This window comes from Rousettus aegyptiacus, unplaced genomic scaffold (assembly GCF_014176215.1).
Source record: "Rousettus aegyptiacus isolate mRouAeg1 unplaced genomic scaffold, mRouAeg1.p scaffold_m13_p_1, whole genome shotgun sequence".
NCBI classification, from domain to species: Eukaryota; Metazoa; Chordata; class Mammalia; order Chiroptera; family Pteropodidae; genus Rousettus; species Rousettus aegyptiacus.
Window position 1 is genome coordinate 94,492,000 of NW_023416284.1, and position 21,957 is coordinate 94,513,956.

Below are 21,957 nucleotides of genomic sequence, written 5' to 3' on the forward strand. Positions count from 1 at the left end.
TAGCCTGGGGAATGTAGTCGAGACGCCTAATTCAGTGTTACCTGCAACCAGCACTGGCTCTCCTCAAGGTAACTCGCTGAACCCACTCATATCCTGCTCTTTACTATAGATGGCCACTCCAAATGTCTGGGAGGAGGCAGCTGTCAAAGGGAGGAGCTCTTCAGGGCCATCTCAGTACAGCCTCCGGATATGCTGGAGACCATAAAAACCAACACAAAAATAGGATTTTTTTGTATTAAGGGTGGAGCAGCAAGAAGTTATCCCAAACAATAGTCAGTGCTGTGGGAAACCATACTGAGCTGGAGAAAAACAAGCCATGAGGCTCACATGCCTCCGAAAGGCCTGCCTTCTCTAAAGAAACTATGCAAGCACAGCCTGGCCCCGCGCCTGCACTGTGCTCTCCTTCCCTGCCACTTTAGATATCTGAAGTAAGTACAAGACCTTAGTGGCCTCAACCAATGTACATTGACAGGATGCCCACTCAGGCACACTCACGTGTTCTTGGGGAACAACCATCTATAAAGCAAATTGTCCTCCAGTCAGCTGTTATTAGGCCACTGGGGAAAACTACTTCTGCAATAGCTTCCTAGAGGCCTTCCTTGTATGTGACCTGGCCCATACTTGTAAGGAAGCATGACCAAGGTCACCAGATGCCAATTCTAGAGCAAGGGCAGAGAAACACTCGGAGGAAACCAGCTGCACCTTGTCAGATGGAAGCCCATGGTCTCCAGGGCCAGCATACTCTATTTGTAAATTTTGCCCATTTATAGACCCCAGTATCAGGCAGAAGTGAACCGAGGAGAGCACTTCCTTTACCAGGGAAGGTAGGGCTCAGTGCTACAGCTAGGTCCATGTCTGCCCCTTCTGCTGTAACCATGTGACCACTACACCAAAGGACTCAGTAAAACCTGCGAATGTCATCTGTCAATTAGGGGTTTAGGTAGAACATTTTCTGAAGCTGAGAGGCCTTTAGCAGGCCTATGGCCTAGTTCTTGCTCTGTGAACTGGCATCTCAGCCTGGTCTAAATCAGAAAATCATCCAACATCTCTGCCCACCGAGGGTGATCTACACCAAGTCCTGGCACTTCTTATCCTCAGGCGGGGTTGCCCCCAGCACTGTCTGTCGCTCTACAGCCCATTCTCAGACAAATACCAAGGACTGAGAAAGGCTCGGCAGATAGTCTTTAAGCTCATAAAAGACTCTACACAAAATTCCAAATCACCACCAATACATTTATTTGAGGGAAAAAGGGTCAAATTTTATCGGGAACTTTTAAACTGGGTAGGACTAGAGACACTAATCTGCCTAACTTTACTGCACAGATCCTGCACATGAGGCGTCACCATTAAATCGATGAGCACTTGATGAGGGGAACACATTCTGAGCAGTCACATGATTTCCCATTCAGAAGGTGCTGCCTTCGTATCAGAAAAGTAGTGTTGAGAAAAATGAAGGCAGAACCTATCAATAGCTTCCTTGCGTAGGCCTGTACATGATGGTGGCCTCGCAGAGTGGGATCATGCCCTATTTACAAGCAGGAGAGCGAGGCTCCCAGCTGAGCTGCAGGATCAGAGCTGGGGCTGACTTGGGTATGAGTGGGGGTGGGATCTGACACCAGGAGCCTTTTCCCATCCAATCCGGGTCTCCACAAGCCATTCTCTGGCACCCTGCACAAGGCAAATCTGCGAAGTAAGGGGATTTTTGCCCCAGTTCCCCCGGCCCACCCTACCTTCCCCAGGTCTAACAGGTGACCAATCTACTAGGTGTAGCCTCACCCCCACCCAACCCCCACTCTGGACAGAAACATGGCGAACATGGACACCGAAGCCCAGCTGGGCTGGAGCACATGTAGGTGTTGCTGGGTTTGAGTTGTCTTACAAGTGCCCAAGATGATCAGGCCTCATCCACAGTGGCCAGGCTGAGACGGCATGTTTTCAGGTGATTCGGTTTACTCCAGGGCAAAGCATGATCCTGATGACACCCGGCGGAAAAGCAGGCTGGAGCCACGGAAGAGCTGGCCCTGGATTGAAAGGAACAGTCAGGTCAGTCAGTGAAAGGGGAGGCCATGTTTCACATCCTGCCCCAGAGCAAGGCCAGCATAAGGCAAAGAAAGGTCCAGCAGCTCAAAGAGCCCACGGTCAGGATGGAGGGCCTAAGCTTGAATTTCTGAAGGGCAAGGTCAGCATCTGCTTTGTGTCGAAGTGGTTCGCCTCCGCCATAGGGTGTCCAATGTTGATGGGGCTACTGGGTAGGCAACCCCCATAGAGCAGTGTACTGTCGAGTTCTGCCCTCTGGCTTTAGAGCCCAAGTGGTCCAGGCCTCCTCCAATGCCCAAGGGACAGGATGCACATAAAACTGATTGCAGCTGCTAGGAAGAACTGCACCCATCTTCTTGCCTCCCTGCTTCCCTCCTATCTGTCCTCTTCACAACCCAAGGCCAGTCAGTGCACTGGCTCCTCCCCAGGCCACTGGCCCCATTTTAATTCAAGGGAAACCAAGGCCAGGAAAAGGCAAGGATCTGCCCTGACTGGGCACTGGGATCCTTGCGCTCTAGTCATTGGGAGGGTGTTTGGGCATAGAACAAAAACCCTAAGAATGGCTCCCTCACCAGGTTCCCCATGTGGCCCAGCTCAACCCTCAGGCTCTCCTGGGCACTGGAATATCCTGCACGAGGAGAGGTCAGACGGACGCCATCACGCCAGCCGCCTGGCAGAAATTGGTTTCAACCTCAAGGCTGCATTTCTAGCCATGTTATTTGAAGTGTAAGAAGTTTTTGGACTTCGCCACCTCCCCATGGCTCCCTCACACTTGTTCTAAGAGTCTTTCAGAGCTGTCTCATGTAAATTTTTAAGTAAACTCAGATCTAACTACTTCAAATCTTTTCTAAAATAAAGTGAAAAATTAATTTAAATGCCTTAAATGTGTCAAACCTAGACACATCAAAGTCAAACTGCTGGAAATTAAAGATAAAGAAAAAAAACTTACAGCAGCCTGGGAAGCATGACACATTCAATTTAGGGAATAAAAATAGCAATGATGGCTGACACATGTCAGAAACAATGTAAGCCAAAGGTAACGGAATTACATCTTCAAAGTGCTGAAAGAAAAAAACGTCAACCTAAAATTCTATTTCCAGATATGTATTCTAATCCACTAAAAATAATAACACAAAAAGATACAGCCCAAAATACCAGAACGCCTTCGGTCCAGAGAAAGGCTCAACAATTTCCTCTTGGACTAACTAACTCTTCTGCAGAGGACATAATACAATAGGCAGCTACCTTACATCACTGAAGAATGAAGAGAGGGAGGCAAATTTTGGTGTGAAGTACACACTCAAAGAAGGCAAGTTCTATAGAGTAATTACCCACTTTTGAAACTTGTAGACTGGGGGTAGGCATTGTTGGTACACACTGTACCCTGGAGATCTGGTAGAATAATCACAGCCTTTCTGGCCTAGGGAATGCGAGTACTGACACGGGGCAACTGCAGCCACTAGAGAGAAAAGGGTGGTCTTAGAAAAGAAAAAGCCAGGAAGGGAATCCCCATATTCTTTGTCTATATCTTTGGCTGAACCCTGTGTGCAGAACCAACTTAAGCTGCTCACTTAAAGAAAAATGACACCAACTGAGAATAGACTTGTTGCCCAACGGACAGAGTTCACAATTTACATCTAACCATGTTAACTGTTTAAACAAAAAAAGTATCACTCATTGGAGAAAACAGCAAAATCCAGAGTTTCTATAACATTTATATTTTCCAGAATATAAAATTCTGCAACATACAAAGAAAAATGAGAATGACACTCATTCCCTTAGTAAAAGAAAATTAACTGAAACCATCCCTTCCAGTTTAAAACAAACAAACAAACAAACAAAACCCACCTTAAACCAAGAGTTTACATTCTCTTTATCCTCTCTACTCACAACACTGGATTCCATAACAATCCCTCATCTTTCTGTGCGATGAAGGGCCCAGAAAACCTCTCTATCTGCTCGAAGTGGTAGGAATGGGAGACATCTCCTCCCTTAGGAGCCTGCTTACCTGCACACTCAAGTACTTCCAGCAGTGGATCCAGGATTTGAACACTGGGGAGTAAGGGGGTAGACCAGCCTGCAGCCTGCCCAGGAAGGAGAGCATGTTAGATCCAGAGAACATGGGAGATGATCAGCCAAGGAAAAGGAGACCCACTCGCATCCCGCTACCCATATCCCGAACCACAGAGGCATCCCAAAGGGGTGTGGTGAATGAATCCCAGAGGAAGCCAGGGCGCCTGGCAGGCTGAACCTACACACAGACCAGGTAGGAGGAGGCAGAGGGCTGGATGGGCTCAGCCGAGTCCCCTTGCAGCCTGGTAGAGGGGCGCACACTTACCCACAGTTGTTCACAGCCATGAGATCACCCACCAGCAGGAAGGGGTAGGTCAGCATGCTCACTGCAATCTGAAACCCAGGGAGACCTCAGTGTCAGTGACCCTAGCACCTCAGCACCCACCCAGGCTCTGGGAACAGGGACACACTGTGTTAACATCCTATACCATATACTGAGGCCTGCCTCCAGCTACCACCAGAGCTGGCCTTCTAAACCCCACCTGGGCCCACTGGGCAGTGGGAAGGGCACTGGCTTGACTTACCCCCATCACAAATTTGGTGTAGCTCCGGATGGCCAGGGCCTGGCTGAACTGAAGAGACAGAAAGGAAGACCGGTTTGCCATAGGCACCTCAGGATGCAGACTTCAGATATACAGGCCCCTGCCCCGTGCTGCCTGGTCTGCGGCCCACCTTCACTGGACTGCACTGGCCTCACACCCCCACTGTGCACACTATCTTCCCTCCTAGGGCTTGCAGTCAGAGCCAAGAGAATATCTGGGAGGCAGAAGTGAGATAACCAAACTGAAGGGACTTCTATGTCCCAGCTAGAGATGGTGAGGAGCAGGAATGAAGAGCAGGTAAGTGGTATCACTGGCTGCTGGCTTGCGTAACCTCGCCAAGCTGTGAGCTCCAAGGGCTTGGCCTGTGTCTGGCTTAATCAATGCCTGGGGCTTGGCACAGTCAGTGCTTGGTAAGTGCTAACTGAATGAAAAAGACACCTACCCAAACTACCCAGCCACAGAATCCTAGTCCTGTAGCAAAATGGGAGGAGAAACTCTGGGCCACCTCCTCCCTCACACCAAGCTCTTGCCCCCTCCAGATCCCAACTCCTGAAGTCTACTTTGCTCAGGAAATAGCCCCTAACTAGGGCATGGCCACACCACCAGATATGGGTGCCTTGCAACCCTGGGTAGTGGTCCGCTCAGCCCTCTGCCTAAGTGACAGCTTCATCTTAGCCTTCAAGAAAAGCAGTTGAAAAATACTTCCAATTAAACTGCTAACTGCTGCTGTTGGTGACGTAAATGCAACAGCCCCTGGTAAAACACCTGCCCACCTAGACTGGAGGAAACCCATGAGATGTGGGACGACCCCTAGCCCAAAAGACCCCAGCTGTCTCAGCCTTACTCTCTATGTGCTGGCAGCAAGTCTCCTACCCACGAAGCCCATGAGAAAGGAAGGGCAAGGCATGGCTACTGTAACTACAGACAGGAGCTGGTCTCTACAGAGCCACTTGAATTTGCTTATATTAAAAGGCCAATAAAACTCACCTACCCAAGCCAAATGACCCAGCAGTTTCTCTGTGAGCAGAAGCTCTCAGCTGGGGTGGGGCACTCTCACCACACAGACACATGCCCAACCAGACACACAACACACCCAGAACTGCCCAGACGCAGACACATGTAGACTAGGAGCCCTGCCCCCGTGATTCTGGCAGACAGGTCCCTAACCCCTCACCTATCTCATGGTGTTAGCAATTCCCGCTGTAACAATGTCTGGCTACTACTAGGAATCCCGTGCCCATCACTGCTCCCCAACTCTCATCTTGGTTCAGGCAGAACCAGTCAACCGATCAGGTCTCCAGAAGCCTTTCTTCAACAAGCACCTTTTAGAAGGACCCAGACCACCCTATGTCTGACCCAACCTGCTGAGAAGTCTGTGCATGCTAGGCTGTGTAGGCCACTGCTGACAAAATAGTGGGGTGCTCCTGGATAGTACATATCCTAGCCAATTTGAAAAACCTCAGGGAGGAAAGCACCCCCAGCCGCACAGGGAAAGAACTGTCCCAGCTCTGTCAATACCCAGATGAGTGTCTCTGGAAAGCTCTTCAATCCCTAGGTCTCAATTTCTCTACCTGTAAACTGGGTGATAGACCTGCCCTGTTCCTTTCACCAGGCTGCTGTCAGGACCAAATGTCATAATGTTCACTAAAGAGTTTTGAAAAGCAGTAAACGCTAAGCAAAAGTTAAAGGGTTGTAGTTAGCTGGTCTATTTTCTGATTTTGTGATCCGTAATTGGGTCATTAACTGAAACCCGCCTTGGATAAGCTGAGGTCTGTCTTATTTCTAAAGCCGCCAGGGACAGGCATTCAATAAATTCCTCCAGGTTACCCATCCTGAATCTCATCTCTTGAGGCCAATTCTAGCCAGAGGTATAGCTGACCCTGGGACAACCAGAGGTCCTCTTCCCTCTGGGGGCCTTCTCTAGCCCTCAGGGCCTGATGCTCAGAATCCCAGTGTCCTCAAGCCTGCCCTGGACCCTGGGCATTAGCAGTACATGGAAAGATGGACAAGTCCTTGTTCCAACCAACCTGGGAACCTGGATTCTGGTCGTTTCCCAGCCCCCCTGGGGTGTCACTCACGCTGTCATCCACCAGGTAGGCATTGATGAAGTGGGCCAGCAGGTTACAGCCCCACAAGAAAACCACATCTCCAAGGAGGTGAGGGATTAAGCCGCTAAAAACACAAGGTGAGCAAAGATGAGCTGGGGAGGGAGGGGAGCATTTCCTGGGGGCTCTACACCCAGGAAGCAGGCAGGGATGTTCCAAGCTGGAAACTTCAGCATATCCTACACCGCCCCAGGGGAGGAAGCCTGCAGGGCCATGTGGGCCACAGCTATCTACACTAGGAAGGCAGTGTTCCTTTCCCCAGGGGGTAGGTGTTATATGCCACATCTGATGCCATGAATTAGTTTGCGGTTTCACAAGCGGTTTTCAAACCACCAGAAGCCAGGTCTCGAGATGTAAATGTTGCTAAATCTAGAATTTTCAATGCAGGTAGGAAAGAATGCCTACATGTTGATAGTTTTCTCCTGGCCTCTTTACCTAACCAACCCTCAAAACATTTTGCTCAATGCATCTGTTGTCTTCACCTCTGGAATGTTTCAATGAAGCCATTCCATGCAAACTTTCAGAAGGAGGGCTGACGTTTAAAGTGATGGCCTTTGTGATAAACAGCTCTAGAAACAGATATGTAAGTTTCCCCTTAAGATACAGTGCTGAGGAGAAAAAGCCAGACAGCTCAGTAGGTCCTCTGTGCTACTTGTGTGTGTGTGTTTTAATGTGCTTATTTACTTGTTTAGATATTCAGTGCACTTGAAAAGATCTCCAGCAGAATAGTTATCCCTTGGGATGGAAAGCAGAATTATGATCTTCGAATTTTTAAAAATCTTATTTTAAAATATTTGAAAAGTTCAAAAGAATATATGCAAAACAGCTATGTTACGCAGGATATTAGTAAGATGAATCTTTGTGAATGCAATTTCTAACCCTGTTGCTTTCCACATATACCCTTTGGTGCTTTCCAACATGCACATGTACCACCTGTTCCACAAACACATGAAGGTGAGAACTCAATGGGTTGAGTAACCCAATGGGAATCCTATTCACACACCGGAACTACACAATGAGTGTGAAAAATGCCAGAGGTGGTGCAGTGTTTTAAGGTCTGATATACTAGTCATGTGGGCAAATAGTTTTTCAAAAATATACACGTGTGTGTGTGTATGTGTGTGTGTGTGTGTGTGTGTGTAAATCAAGGTTTGTCAACATTAGCACTTTGGACATTTAGAGCAAAATAATTCTTTGCTGCAGGGGCTGACCCCTGACCTTGGCACTGCAGGATGTTTAGCAGTGTCGCTGGCCTCTACCCTACCCGCTAGATAGGTATCGGCTATGACAACCAAAAGATGTCTTCAGACAGTATTAACGTCCCTGGGGGCAAAATCATGAGAAACACACTCATACACCTACATGTAGTCGTTTCCTGGTTAAATGAGGGATCGTAAGTAAAAACACCTGGGCAACTATGAAAACACGAGTTAACAGAGCCCCATATTTAGTACATACTGTGTATGCAACAGCATGCACGTCACTGCCTAGGCCTTAAAAAGGCAAAACAAATGACCTCTATTAGGCCCAGCTTTGGGGTTTTGTTTGTGGCTTATTCTGTCTGGACATAATTTTTTTGGTATGTTTTCTTCACAGGTAAAGTAAGGTGGATGTGAGAAACTGAGAGCGGGGGTTGGGGGTGGGAATGGGTGGTCTATGGCCCTTGGGAGACCATGTGCCCTGCTGACAGCTGCTCTGCAGAAACACCGGCCCAGCAGGACCATGTTTTCTGACTTTTCAAGAGAAGCTAGAAATATGGATTGTTATGTGAAATATCCTAAATGTTAGATGTGAAAAACTAATTTGTCAGAAATGCTATGTCAAACAGAATCCATCAGCTGGAGCCTGTGAGCTGCCAGTACTCAACCCTCCGCCCATATCACAGATTTTCAGTCATTTTTCAGCAGTGAAACCAAAGACGATGGAGTGCCCTGGCTCGTCCAGCCCCATGCCCTGGGGCAAATGGACAGGGCCTGGGGGTGTGGGAGGTCAGTCCAGTTAGTACTGGACAAACAGTACTATCTCTGTGTGAACTGTGATCTGCAAAGGACTGGGCAGCTTTGGTCCCGATGATCCGTACATGCCATGGAAGTGCAGCTACTCGGGCAGGGGCGAAGCCTGCAGCTAGGCCAGCGGCTGCGGCCTAAGAGGTTAACAGAGAGGCTGTTAGTAGAGCCATGCCCCATGGCCAGTTATGAGGGGTATAAACTCACGTACACGAAGAATCCCAGCAGCCCCTCCTCTTTGAAAATCTTCCCAATGGAGCTCAGCACGCCGCTGTGAAGAAAGCAAGACAGGGATAGAGGCCACCCACAAAAGCCCACCCGCACCCCTCCACCTCTGCTCAGAGCCATCCAGTCCTGGCCGGGATGGGCAGGGGAGACTCCCAGTTACAGGCAGAACCCAAATGGGGAAGATTTTAGAGAGCTCTTGTTTGGGGGTGAGGGGCCATGTACCCAGTTCACAGAGTCTAGGGAAATCCAACTACCATCAGGGAAGGACACCAGCAGCTCACTATCACTATTTTCTGTGGGTTTGAATTTAGGAATGAATCTTTCAGTCCAGGCTGCTGCAAAAGCAACAGGCCCTTCTCCTGCCTGGCCTTAGTGCTCATCTCTGGCTGAACAACCTTTTGACAGAGTGAGAGGAAGAGCGATGGCAAGTGGAGAGAATTACCTTCCCAGACGGGAGAGAAGAAACACAAGGCCCTGTGGCAAGGGGCCCTGGAATCAGACCGCCCAGATGCAGCCTGGGAAAAGGCACCTGGCCCTTTGCAGCAGGGAGACTGAGGACAGGCACCCTGGTCACCACAGCCTGTAAATGACCAGAGGATGGGCTGTGGTGTTTTAGGTGTGAAATGCAAAGGAGGCTCAAGAGCAATCTCTTGACCTGTAGCTAGCAATGCCAAGGAGCCTGTCCTGCAGGAGGCTCTGCAAAGCCTAGGTGGCAGGGGTGGCCTAGGAGAGAAAAAGAAAGTGGGAGCCAAAGCCCTGGCTAGTGTTGGTCCCCAGGCACCCAGCCCTTCCAGACCCCTCTACCTTTCTTCTCAGAACAGTGGCTCAGCCACTCCTGGTCCCATCTACCAACTTTGCATTTCTGTCTGGGGGAATGGACCAATTTCCCATTGGTGAACTCAAAAGGAGGCACCATGGCAGCCTAGCTTCCTGGGGCTGTGGCCTCATAGGACAGCTACAGAAAACTGAACCCAGGAAAGGAGAATCTTAGAGAGGAAGGGTAACAGAGGTATGTTCTCCTGTCACATGCCTCCAGGATCCATCTCCTGTCCTAGACTGAGCCTTAGAGGGGCAGGGAGGGCCTAACTGCCATAGGGAAGGGCTGTGTCTGGTAAATAACTAAAAGGATGAGCCCCAAGTTCATGGGGTGGACAGAGGAGAACATGAGCTATAAGCCAGGTTCTATGACAGCTGGAGAAATCATTAGGGCATAACTTAAGGGGTCCAGGAGGGAACTCCAGCTCAGTTCTAAGTGGCAGAATCAGCCCTGGTGTCAGAACTCCTTATCAAGCTGACTCCAACCACACTCACCCTCCCTCTGCAGGGCATCCGGGCTGATCCAGGGCGGCCCAGACAAGAGATGCAGAAGAGAAAATGCTCATGGACACAGACCATGGAAGCCACTACCACATTCCTCTGAAGCCAGTACATTAGAATTAGGACAGAAAAGGGCAGTGAATGACCCAGCACAGCCTGTCCTGGCAGACTCTGAATGGTGATGGGGCCACTCCTGCCCATCCTAAGAATTACCCACCTGTACTTGGCCTCCCGTCCCACAAACTGGACCATGCAGCGCATTGAGATGACTGAGGAAAAAGAAAACGTACAGGTGACATGGCTCAAATACACACAAAGCTTATGATACCCCAGCTGTGGGCTGCCCACTGCAATGGCCGCTGCACAACATGGCCTGTTGTGCAGGAGGTAAGGAGGGCCTCTATAATTCCCCGTCATACCCCATGACCGCGGCATCCCATTTCTTCTGCCTGGGAAGAGCCCCATCTCCTTTTGGACAGAACTCCCAGCCAATCTCTCCTCAGTGGAATTCCAACAGAATACCCCCACCCCGCTGCCACTTCCCAGTAATTCTACCACTGCCCAGCTACAATCCATGAGGGGTCATCCCACAGCTGAGCTGCAATCTCCAGTGGGGCAGCTCACCATGCAGGGGGTGAGCCAGCATGCGAGACACACACTGCATCATCATCTCGTAGGAGGTCTGCAAGAGAGCAGAGGGGGAACTCGGTCCGGCCTGCCTCTAGAACTGGCACTCCTGGGGAGCTAATAGCTCTTATGGGGAAAACCCAGGACCCCAAAGACCCCGCATGGGGTCTGTCTACCTCGGATGGCCCCACTTCATTTCCTAATTCCCTATACCCAGGAGGGCTGTCGGGTCTGGGCCAGGCCCCAAGGCAGCTCAAGGCTTTCTGGGATTCCCTACAGTGTCTACGATGGGGCTCCTGCTATGTCCTACCCCCTATGCAAGCACAAGGATCCACCTGAGGCTCAGTGACCTGCCCGACTCGGAGGGGAGAAATGATGTCTCCCATCCTAGAACCTCTCCCTCTCCAATGCCAACACCCACCTCTTTCACCACTTTCCTCAGAGAAGTCTTCATGTCATCCTTGTTGGAAACCTGCTCGATCTCATCTGGAGGGAAAACCTGAGATACAAAGAACAGAAGAGGGCCAAAGGCAAAGTACAGCTATGCCTCGTAAATGCAACTTACAGGACAGAGACTGTGGGAACCAGTTCCTACTATTTTCTCTGCAGTGTCCATTAGCTGGGCCTATCCCAAGTAATCCCCAGGGCTAGGGCTTGGGGAAAAAAACCCTGCCTGGTATCACAGTTGTGGGGAAAGAAGGAGGACTGTGGAGCAGGAGCCCTCCCAATCAAGGAGACTCAGCACTGGGCCACCAGCATTTGGAGCCTGGCTATGGTGGAGTGGAGGCCTAACCAGCCTGGGAATGGAGAAGCTGGACCAGTGTACATGGCTGTCTCTGGGGTGGTAGAATGCTCAAGGGAACCTTGGACAACTGCTCTGCCTTTGCCCTGGGCTCACCTTCTTCATGCTGCCCCGAGTCACGGTGGAGAGGGCATTCGACATCAGTCGGGGGCTCAGGCCTCGGAACAGCCCTATCTTCCCATCCACTTGTACAATGTACTTGGCTATAAGAAAGAAAGCAGACGTGGCAATGTCTTGCCCAGCCCAGACACACCCACTCCTGGGTCACAGTCACACCCAGACCAGATGCAGCCTGTCCGTCAGTAAATGCTGCTTTCCGTCATGGAAGGGAGCATCCATCCAGGACCCCAGGAGTAATCAGGCTCCATCCTCAAATATCTTCTGTAGCCTCTATTCCTTTATATGAAAACCTTCTAAACATTTTTTCACAAACAAGTTCACACATTTTCTTTTAGCTTTGAAAAATCTATCTGGCAAGCTCAGCAACTTAAGTGCTGCAACTCAGAAACCAATTCTGTTACTCATAAAAAAATGTTTTTCTCGGGGAAAGAAAGTGTGCCCACAGGCAATGATGAAATTTGCAACCTAAGGGAGGAAAAAAGAAAAAGGGCTTCCAGAAGAAAGGCTCGAGAGTGTCTCCTGAGCATGCCACAGAGAAGGCATCTCCACCCTATCACCATGCTTTGCCCAGGATCCCATCTGGCATCTGTTGGCATTTATTAAGCAAGGTGGAGGGGTAGGGAACGCAAGTAGAGAAGCAACTAAAATAGAGGCGCTGATGAACTATTTTATAGAAAAAACTTAAGCAATCAGGGAACTAGACCCTACCTGTGAGTCAGTGTTTTTTCACTGGGGTCTCTAAAAGGATCGCTTTTTAAATGTGTTGTTAAACTATGTTCAAAAAGGCGATGTGTTTTTATAAAGCTGCATTCTCGGAAGCTAGCAGAACATTCTCTCAATGTGCTCCCCCTTTCATACCCATAACTTTAGCTCTCTAGTGCCGCAAAGTGGCAGGAACCAGCATATTAGGCCTTTGTCTCTGCAACATGTCTGCCACCCCAGCAAGTCAATGTCACTGCTAGCACGGGCTTTCACGGGGCCTCAGAACGCCTGTTACCTGCATATTTGGTTTCCTGAGATGGGGTAGGGCTGGAGACAAGTAGGAAGGGAGAGGACACTGGAAGCTGTGGCAAGGCGCCCTGCTTCACAGAGTGAACAGGCTGAAGGAAGGTTTATTTCGGGTGAAGGGAGCTCCAGTCAGCAAGAGAGAACAGGACAAGATAAAGCCTGAGTGTAATCTCAGGTGAGACATTTAACCTCTTTCTATACGATCTGTTCACCAACAAAAAGGAGTAAGGACCCCCTACTTCTCTCCACGTCAGAGATGAACTGTGAAGAAGTTAAGAGAAGAGAAAAACATGTAGAAATGCCGACAGAGGCCTTTTTATGCCCAAAGGGCTCATGGCTGACCGGGGGCTCCCCCATTCCAGGGGTTCTCTGTAGTCCCCGGAAAACTCTCCAAGAAGTTCTTTCCACTACACCAAAGAATGTGAAGACAGCTGTGGCGCTTTTTACCATGACAGGGAAGAGTAGATGCTGTCCAGACAGTCTCTGGATGTCCAGACAGCCAGGCCTCCTCCCCGACAGGAGAGGCAGTATGGTGTCTCAAAACACCCAATGGGCTGAAATAACATTTATACAAACAGGAGTGGGAGGGAGAAGCTCAGAACTCTGCTCACCTTTGCAAGAGGCTGTCAAATGAGAGTCAATCAAGACCCCTTTACCAGAGTCCTTTCAGGAATGACTGTGTGACATGAATAGAGCTGATCTGGGTTTTAACCTGAGTCCCTCACATGACTGAAGCATGCATAGCTGTAAACAAAGAAACCACCAGGGAGGAGCTGGCAGCCGCCAGCCCCGCTCCCACGGATCCAGTGTTAACTTTGTATATCGGCCTCACTGTACTTGGTAGGGGGCATCTCCCTAATGCTGTGATTTCTCCCTCCCCAACACCGACAATCCTTAAATAAAAACAAATACAAACACGTTTCCCCTCAAAATGACATGTTCTTCCTGGCCCTAGACCGTACTCAACAATACAGTGGCGGAACTGGAAGTGAAACATGACACTGGTTTCTGCCAAAAGTGTGTAAAGTGAATAAAAGGTGACAGGAGGCGAAGCCCCAAGCTATTCAGCAGAAAAATAATATTCAGAGGACAGACTGTTCTGAACCGACCAAACAGATAAGAGCAGAGGTAGGATTAGCCTGGCTGTGAACATAAAGAACAAGGGCACATTTTAAAGAGTCTCCATCACAGTCATCCTATGAGGGTGTGGGCTGGGAGAGGGACAGCAACGAGAGATTTGAAAAGGCCTCGAGTGGCTGGTGCCTCTGGGCCAGGGAACGAGCAGTAGAGGCAGCCAGGTGGGCTTCACTGGCATCAGGTAAGTCCTACTGTGCTGAGCTTCTTGGTGGAAAGACCTTATGAAAGGCATAGCTGCTTGTAGGCAGGGAGGGGGTGGGGGGTGCATGTGCACTTATACAAAGGGCCAGGCATGAAGACACTGATGCTACTTTGCAGACTAGAAATGCAGAGCCAGGGCAGGTAAGTGGCCCGCCTAATCTCACATAGCTGGTTAGGTCGCACCGGACATGAAGCCACGACTCATCATGCCTGCAGGTCTATATCCAGTAGGTGGAGGTGCCAGTGTGAGTGGGTACCAAGTCTGGGGAACACGAGAGAAAGAAAACGAAGGAAGAAGAAAAGGAACGTAGGAGGCCCCAAGAGGCTTCTTGCTGGAGTAGCTGGAAAGCAGATAAGCCAGTAGCTGGGCCAGACTGCTAAGAAGGCAAAAGGATCCCTCCACACACACATATTCCAGGAACGACCTGGGGTGGCAGGATGACAGAGACGAGTGTCCTGGACTGGCGCCTCCCTCGGGCACCTGTGTGCCCCTCCTGCTGCCTGGGTTGATGGCTGGCAACTGTAAGCAGAGGAGCTGCACCAAAGCCGTATTGCTCACCTGCTCCCACTGCGACACCCTGCTGTCTCTGGCCACACTCTGCGATTCTCTCTTCCATGCCAGCTCTGACTCTGGGTGCCATGCTGCCCAGCATGTTCCCCAGGGCCAGCGGGGTCTGCTCCCCCTTTGATGCTTCTTTTTTGTCAGTGTGGGCTTTCTGCCTCAGAAGCACACTCACCATAGGTGAAGAAGCTCGGCAGATAGAGGACCTTCCTTCCCAGCACGTTGGTCCCAATGGTGGGGGGCATTGGCTCATGACCCACCTTCAGAATCAACAAACACAAAAGGAAGGTCAGATATTACTGCTGATTCAGTCTTAGTGCTTCTCGTATTTCCCAGCCTCTAACTCTTCTCCCACAAATCCTAATGCTGTCCCTGTTGATGTTTTCCCCATTGAGACATACCAGAAATTCCATCAGCATCATGGAATCTCTCAACGAACAGAAATGTCTAGTCTCAGATACCACCCCTCTCACAATCAAGTCACCTCCGTCCCCCAATATTCTTACTTCAAGTTCCAGATATTACCAGGGTAAAACCCTCCCTATTTTATATATATTTTGAATCTCATGTTCATTTCAGAATAAACCTCAGTTAATTCTCATCTCCAAGTTAAAAACTTCAGTCCTGTCTCAAACAAATGTGGTAACACCAAAACACGGAATGTCAAAATCTCAGTCCCAAACCTCAGACAGCTCAGCTCCATGTAACCCATTCCAAAGTTCACCTCACAACTCAAATTTCTGACCTCACCCTTTGAAGATGCCAACAAATCTGTCCCTTTCACTCTCAGATAGAGCAAACTGTAACTTCAAATCCAAGTTGCTCTCAAACAATTCCTCAACTGTGTTCTGATCTTGATTATCCACATCTCTGTGACAAGAATGTCCTCTCATTTTTATGGGGCCATCGTCATTCTTCTTATATAGATGCTGGTTATAATTAAGGTATCTGTTAAACTCTTGGATGAGTGAAGGACCAAGCTACACATACCTCTGTGAGGAGGTAGGGTCTTGCCTGAGGGGTGAGTCGTGTGTTATTCATGAGGAGAGAGGCTCTCTTTCCAGCCATGCAGGAGGTAAGGTGTACAGGAGACCAGCATCTAAGTGGGGCGTGAAAAGGCCCCTTCCTTGGCAGGGGGCTGGGACAGCAATCCCTCAGGGTAGGCCAACTGAGCCCATAAACCAAAGCAGCAACCCTTGAAAGTGGAAAGGAGCAGAAATGGCAGTACTAGAAAACTCTGCCTTAAAAATGATTAGGTATGCTTCTAGTGCTTCCTGGCTCAATTCCCTTTCTTCTTTGCCTTAGTTGGTCAAGTGTTTTCAAGATGTCCCTTATGGATGTGATTCTGAGCTACATGACAGATTACTGACTATAAATTAAGAAACCCCTCTGGATGGAGACCTTCTTTAAAAAAATTCTAGCCCAGAGGGGTCGGAGAAAATGGATAAGCCAGCTGATTCAAGCAGTTAGCCCTCCCCTTTTAGAACTTTCCCCTTCTAGGTTAAAAACTCAAAGGTTCTGAGTTTGGTTTTGTTTTGATTTTGTTCTCTTATATGGGCAATAGTCCCTGTATACCCTCGACGCCAAGTCTGAGCTAGTGCTCTTTCGCTGTCTTACCTTGTCTAGTCACAACAATCTGGGAGTCCTATCTATTTCAATTTTACCCTTAAACCTGCTGTGTCCCTTCACCTCATGTCTTCATAGCTCCCAAATCTGTTGACTGTATATTTTTAACTTCCACCTGGATTATCAAAGGCACATTGGCCATACTTTACTCCTATTCCTCTCACTTTTGTGTTTTCATTATTTGTGTTAAAGTCATACCTACTCAGTTTCATCTGTAATTAACCCAGTCCTAACCACAGCCCAAACTGTGGCTCTAGAGCAGACACTGGCAGAGTCAGTCCATCATCCTCTAATCTCCAAATCTTGACACCCTATGGGCCCTGATTTGAGACAATGCATTCTTATTTACCTAATCTGGACAACCCCAAATCTGCCACTGTAATACTGCTCTACTCCCCTAAACTGAGATCTGCCTTTTTGTAAAACATTACTGATTCCCAAGCTATGCCCATTAAGATTTCACCCTAAAATATGTTGCACTTAGCAACAGCTGGGTTCAAATCGAATAGGCCACCTGTCACCCATCTTTAACCACCCAACAACCAGTTCTTCTCACCCTTTAGTCTCCCTTATTCCCAATTCTCTCTCCAATTCCCTTGTCGAATCACCCTTATCTCAATTTTCTTCTCAAACTTGTAAACTAAATCTACCATAGTCCAAATGATGAAGCAACTTCCCATTTCCTTCGCACGAAGCCCCCCATTCCTGTACTCCAGCATCATCCACTCCATGGACCCTCCCATCTGCCATCCTAAAATCTCAGCCCTCACCAATCTCACTCCAATGGCCAAAAAACTCAGCTCCCAGTTAAGTACCCTTACTTTGCATCTCAGGTACCAGCAGTTCCAAAGTCCCAGTTTCTCTCCCAATAGTTATCTCTATTACTATAAATACAATCCTAATGCTGTAAGTAAAGCAGCCCTCACTCCCAAATCACCACCAAATGCCAGTCTCCACCTTCCCTCATCAGCCATTTCCAAATCTCAGTCACAGTTAGATTCCGGTCAGGCACCCTGATGCTCCTGATGGAATCTCCTCCTTCCTGTCCATTCCTGGTCACATCCCAAAACCTACTGCCCCATTCCTCTGACCTCAGATTTCAATTACTCCCATTCAAGTCCCTCTTATTCCAATTTTATCTTCCACTGTCAACACAATTATGAAGACAGTAAATCTGACATGCATTCATTCACCTCAACTCAAAGCAAACCTTAAAACTTGGTTGGGTCTCCATCTCAATTTTTACCCTCCACTGCCCACTCTTTTCTATACTAAATTTTCATTGTCCATTTCTTTACCCCCACCTAATTCTGACAAACATACTCTTTCACCCACTTCCTTCCAAGTCAATCTCTCTCTCCTTCTCAAGCAAGCCTACGAAATTTGTAAGGCATTGTTGGCCACCACCAAATCCACTGAGTGAACCTGCATGGCACGGTTCCAATGACATACATACCTTAGCCTCCGTTTCTGCCTCTACCTATTCTGTCATCTTATGTCCCAACCACCCCTTCTGCCCAATTCCAACACTTGCAAACCCCTTCAGCCCATCCTCCAAGACACAAGGACTAAGATTTCTATCTCCCGACTCCAACCTGACTTCCATTTTCTCCAAATGTGTCATCCCTTCCCCCCTAAAAGCCTCCTCTTCGTTCCCATCTTCAGACAATTTGCCACCACTCCCTTCCCCCACTGCGTCGCCCTATGTTCCCCTCCTCCAAAACGCGTCACACAGTCCCCTCCTCCTACCAAATCTGTCGTCGCCATCAGATCCAGAGCCCCCATCTCCTGCAAATCGATAGCTCTGCCCTGCTAAATCCTCTGCCTTCGCCGTCTCCCACTAAATTCCATCACCATTTAATCCACTACCCCCCAGCCCCACCCCGTCCCCAGCTCCTGATGCCTCTTCTCTCCTAAATTTATGGCCCTGGCTTCCAGTCCTTTGTCTCACCGACCCGCTTTAAATCCAGCCCTATCCAATCCAGAGCTCTTGCTCCCCTCTACCCTAAATATGTGCTCATCTTCTAAACACTTTGCCTCGGCCCCTAATCCTCCTCCCTACCTCATTCGCCAAAACTTCCCGCGTCCTCCCTTCCAGTTCTGTTGCTTCTTTACTCGCCCCGAATCGAGGCCCCCTTCCCTCCTATTACAAGTTCATTGCCTCCATTCCTTTATCCCCCAAACCCTTCCCTCTAAGCCATCACCCTTCCTTTGCATCCCCAAATCCCTTGTTCCTTCCATCCTCTCCCAAACCTGCCGCTCCGACTCCTTCGCCCCCTCTTCTGCACCTCCAAACCCATGCCCCCTGCATCCCCCGGAACCCCTCACCGCTTTCCTTTCTCCCATTCCTTCGGCCCACCAAACCTTCGATCCCCACCCCTCTCCCCAAACCCGTCGCCAGCCTCTCCCGCCCCAATCCTGACCTGGTCGAGGCCTGTCACCTTCACATGAGCCCCCACCTCCCTATGGAGACCCTGGCCCCTCACCTGGATGAGCAGTTTCACGTAGAGCAGCGGATGGCTGAGAGCCGTAACGCCCGCGCCCAGCGCCACGAAAAGAGCCTCGGTGGTCGGGGCGTTGTCCCCGCAGCCCAAGCCCCCGGACGCACTGTCCATCCTGCGGGCAGAGGGCTGCGCCGCAGGCCGAGGGTGGCGCGGGTGTGCGCGGTGCGCTGGCGGCGGATCGCGAGCTCGGGCCTCGACTCCCGCCGCAGCTCCGCCGCGAGCTCCAGCTCCTGCTCCGGCTCCCGCCATCCCCGCGGCACCGCCGGGAGCCCAGGGCACCACTTCCGGGTCTGAGGCCCCCATGGAGCCGGACGGCGAGGTCACTCGCCGTCACGTGACGGGCAGCGACCCGCCCCTATTGGTGGCAGGGGGCGGGGCCGGGCCGCACCACTTTGGGCTGCGGGGGAGCGCGGGAGGCGGCGGGTGGAATGCGCCGGATGTGACCCGAGGTGGGGCGGGGGCCTGGCGCCACGCTGGGCTGTGAGCCGGGTGTTGGTGGTCGCTGGCAGCCCGGGCTGCGGTTTCGGGCCCTGTGTCTGTCGCCGTGGGCCCGGGCGTTCCTGCGGGAGCCCCAGAGAGCGGCAGGGGCGGGGCTCAGCGGCCCTGAAAGCCATACGCCTCCAATATGGTCTGCGGCGCTTGTAAGCCGGCTCCCCAGCCTCGGAAGCTTTCTCCGCAGTTTTGTGCCTGACCCTTTGCAGCCCAGATCCCAGGCAGGGCGCTCCTTACAGCAGGCAGACCCCTCTGTGATCTCCAGCCGTGTCCACCCTTTGGCTTTCACTCGAAAGCGAATCCAATCGCCCCTCAGCGATGTGGTCACCCTCCTTTGCACTTGAGCCTTCGCGAACATCCCTAAGAGGTCACGTTTAGAAAATGTGTTTGCCCCTAAGGTACTTGGCGTAGCTCCCAGACTAGATAGAGGGGGGTTTAATCAGTTGTTCGATGTGAGCACACACAGGCATGTGCCTGCTAGATGTCAATATTTTAATATTTAGTTAATAAAAATGAATAATAACTGGCACTTATATCGCATTTACTTTGTTCCAGACACGTTTTAAAGTGCTTTGTGCGTGTTAAGTCCAGTGTGAGCCTCACAAGAAGCTGGGGAGGAAGGTACAGCGTGTCCCCTAATATTTGTTCAACTTCGTATGCTTTTGTTATAACAATGAAATGCATAGGAACTTACCTCTTGTTTATATTGATTAATCTATGGTAAAACCGGTTTCATTATAGGTTTTACTTAAAGTCACAGAACCTATCCACTACTATTCAGTGAGGACTTATTCTATTTATTACAGCAAGTAAGTATAATAAACACTGTATTATAGCTCTGTTTCTGTTTGTAAACGTGTAACACCTAGAACGGTGCTCTGCTACTTGTGAAGGTGCTCAGTAAATGTTTCTGTTTAAACGGAAAGGAATCAGGGTAACCTAGAGTCACAGGAACACAGCAATGGGTGACCTGGTCCCTTAGTCTGTAGTTATCCTGTGTTCATTGTGAGAAAGTTCTTTAAAATAGAAATCTGCTTTCCGACCACTTAGACTAGGTTTCCCACAGTCTGCCCTTCCCAACTCTCTTCCTGTTTTGATTTGCCCCTAAAAAGCTATTTCCCCCCTTGCCACTCATGACAAATACTCCATAAGTCTTCCACATCCAAATCCTGCCAATCCACCTCCCTCCCTTCCTTTGTCCCTGATGCTGGCCTCTCTAACCCAGATTTGTTCTGGTCTGAATCACTGCAAAGGCTCCTAGCCCTTTCAAGTTACCATGTTTTCTCCTTCAAACATCATTTTCGTCAAACCTACCTCCTGCTCCAGGAGCACTTTAAATGATTTACTTTAGCCTGGATTCTGATTTAGCTTCCTCATCAGGGAACTTAAAGTGAAGTGCATCCACAGCCTCATCTAGTGTTACAGTGCCACACATTCGCCACCCAGAAGTTGAGTTTCTAGCATGGGAGGTAGGGTTACCTCGCCTTCCTTCTGAAACTTCTTCACACAAACCTTTTACTTCTCTGGCTTCTACCCATTTTTCTCCAGCAGTGTTTCCTTCTGAACTTGACTGTGTGTCCACTATAAGGCCTTTTGCTCTGCCTTGCACGGTCACCTAACTTTTTGTGTATATTTGATCCTTTCAGCCAGTGGTGCCATGTAAGGCAGCTACATTGTATTGTCTTGCATTATTTTGTATCATCCATGGTACCAAAATATGGGGATATACATACAGTAAATATTCAGTAAATTGTTTTTAAGTGATCGTATAATTTCCCTAAGCAAAGAAATTAAAGAAAAAATAGTTAAAGTGGTTAGACCCCTGGGAAACTGAACAGAAGCAAATGTAAAACTGCACTATGGGTATGTTTCTGAAACTCAGGCTCACAAGGACACTGAGAGTCAGGGTAAAACACACACACACACACACACACACACACACACACACAGTTACCATTCAAAAACACATTCCGTCAAGAGAGCGAACGGACAAACAGGAAGATTAATACTCCTGGGAACTTCACATAATAGAGCAATCTGAAAGAAACTTTAAGGGGAAAACTACAGTTTTTAAAGGAAGGCAAAGACAAAGAATGGAAAATATTAGATAAAAAGAAAAGGACATTGTGAAAAAAAGAACAGGTATATTTGAAAAGGAATGAAACAGATTATCTAGAAATGAAAAGTAAAGTCTTGCTCAGAATTCACTCCACTGAGCAATCTGGCAGAACGTACTTAGCACAGTTAGTTCTGGGCTGGTTAGTGCACCCCTGTGCTCCCGTTACCCTCTGCAATCACCACCGCACAATGCTTACCATACCATGCCGTGGCTGTCTGCTTTGTCAGTCTCCTCTGTTAGAGTGTAAGTTTTTAGATCGCAGGGACTGTCCTGTTCATGGTTGGCACAGTGCCTGGCACATGGTAGGAACCCACTAAATACTTCCTAGAAAATGAGTGAAAAAGCAAAAATACCTTTAACAATGTACAAAGTTATTTGTGACAACACCACTTACAGAATGAAAACTTTAGGGAGATCCATATGCCCCAAAGTAGGATCTACGAACAGCAGA

At 49.2% G+C, this 21,957-nt stretch overlaps 1 protein-coding gene across 3 annotated transcripts; it reads right to left on the reverse strand.

The window, feature by feature from the left end:
* Positions 1–1,212: 1,212 nt before the first annotated feature.
* On the reverse strand, positions 1,213–19,572 carry MTCH1 (mitochondrial carrier 1). Of its 3 annotated transcripts, XM_016152669.2 has the most exons (13): positions 18,878–18,988; positions 15,756–15,960; positions 14,941–15,025; positions 11,834–11,940; positions 11,357–11,434; positions 10,933–10,990; positions 10,526–10,577; positions 8,975–9,034; positions 6,680–6,824; positions 4,635–4,682; positions 4,376–4,443; positions 4,046–4,121; positions 1,213–2,021 (listed from the first exon to the last, which is right to left on the reverse strand). In XM_016152669.2, the coding sequence occupies exons 2-13, from the start codon at positions 15,831–15,833 to the stop codon at positions 1,950–1,952; spliced, it is 927 nt and encodes a 308-aa protein (XP_016008155.2). In that variant the 5' UTR covers positions 15,834–15,960; positions 18,878–18,988; the 3' UTR covers positions 1,213–1,949. The 3 variants fall into 3 exon arrangements, with proteins under 3 accessions (XP_016008155.2, XP_016008154.1, XP_016008153.1); XM_016152668.2 differs by lacking the exon at positions 15,756–15,960 and having other exon boundaries at positions 6,731–6,824; positions 18,878–19,572; XM_016152667.2 differs by lacking the exon at positions 15,756–15,960 and having other exon boundaries at positions 18,878–19,230.
* Between the last annotated feature and the right edge of the window lie 2,385 nt (positions 19,573–21,957).

Bases quoted from the DNA above. Each gene is read 5' to 3' on its own strand.
- MTCH1 (XM_016152667.2), bottom strand. From the start codon at position 19,198: ATGGGGGCCTCAGACCCGGAAGTGGTGCCCTGGGCTCCCGGCGGTGCC. The intron at 10,578-10,932 runs GTGAGCTGCCCC...CTTTTTCCTCAG, and splicing joins GCTGGCTCACCCCCTGCATG to TCATCTCAATGCGCTGCATG. The intron at 4,122-4,375 runs GTAAGTGTGCGC...CTTCCTGGGCAG, and splicing joins ATGGCTGTGAACAACTGTGG to GCTGCAGGCTGGTCTACCCC.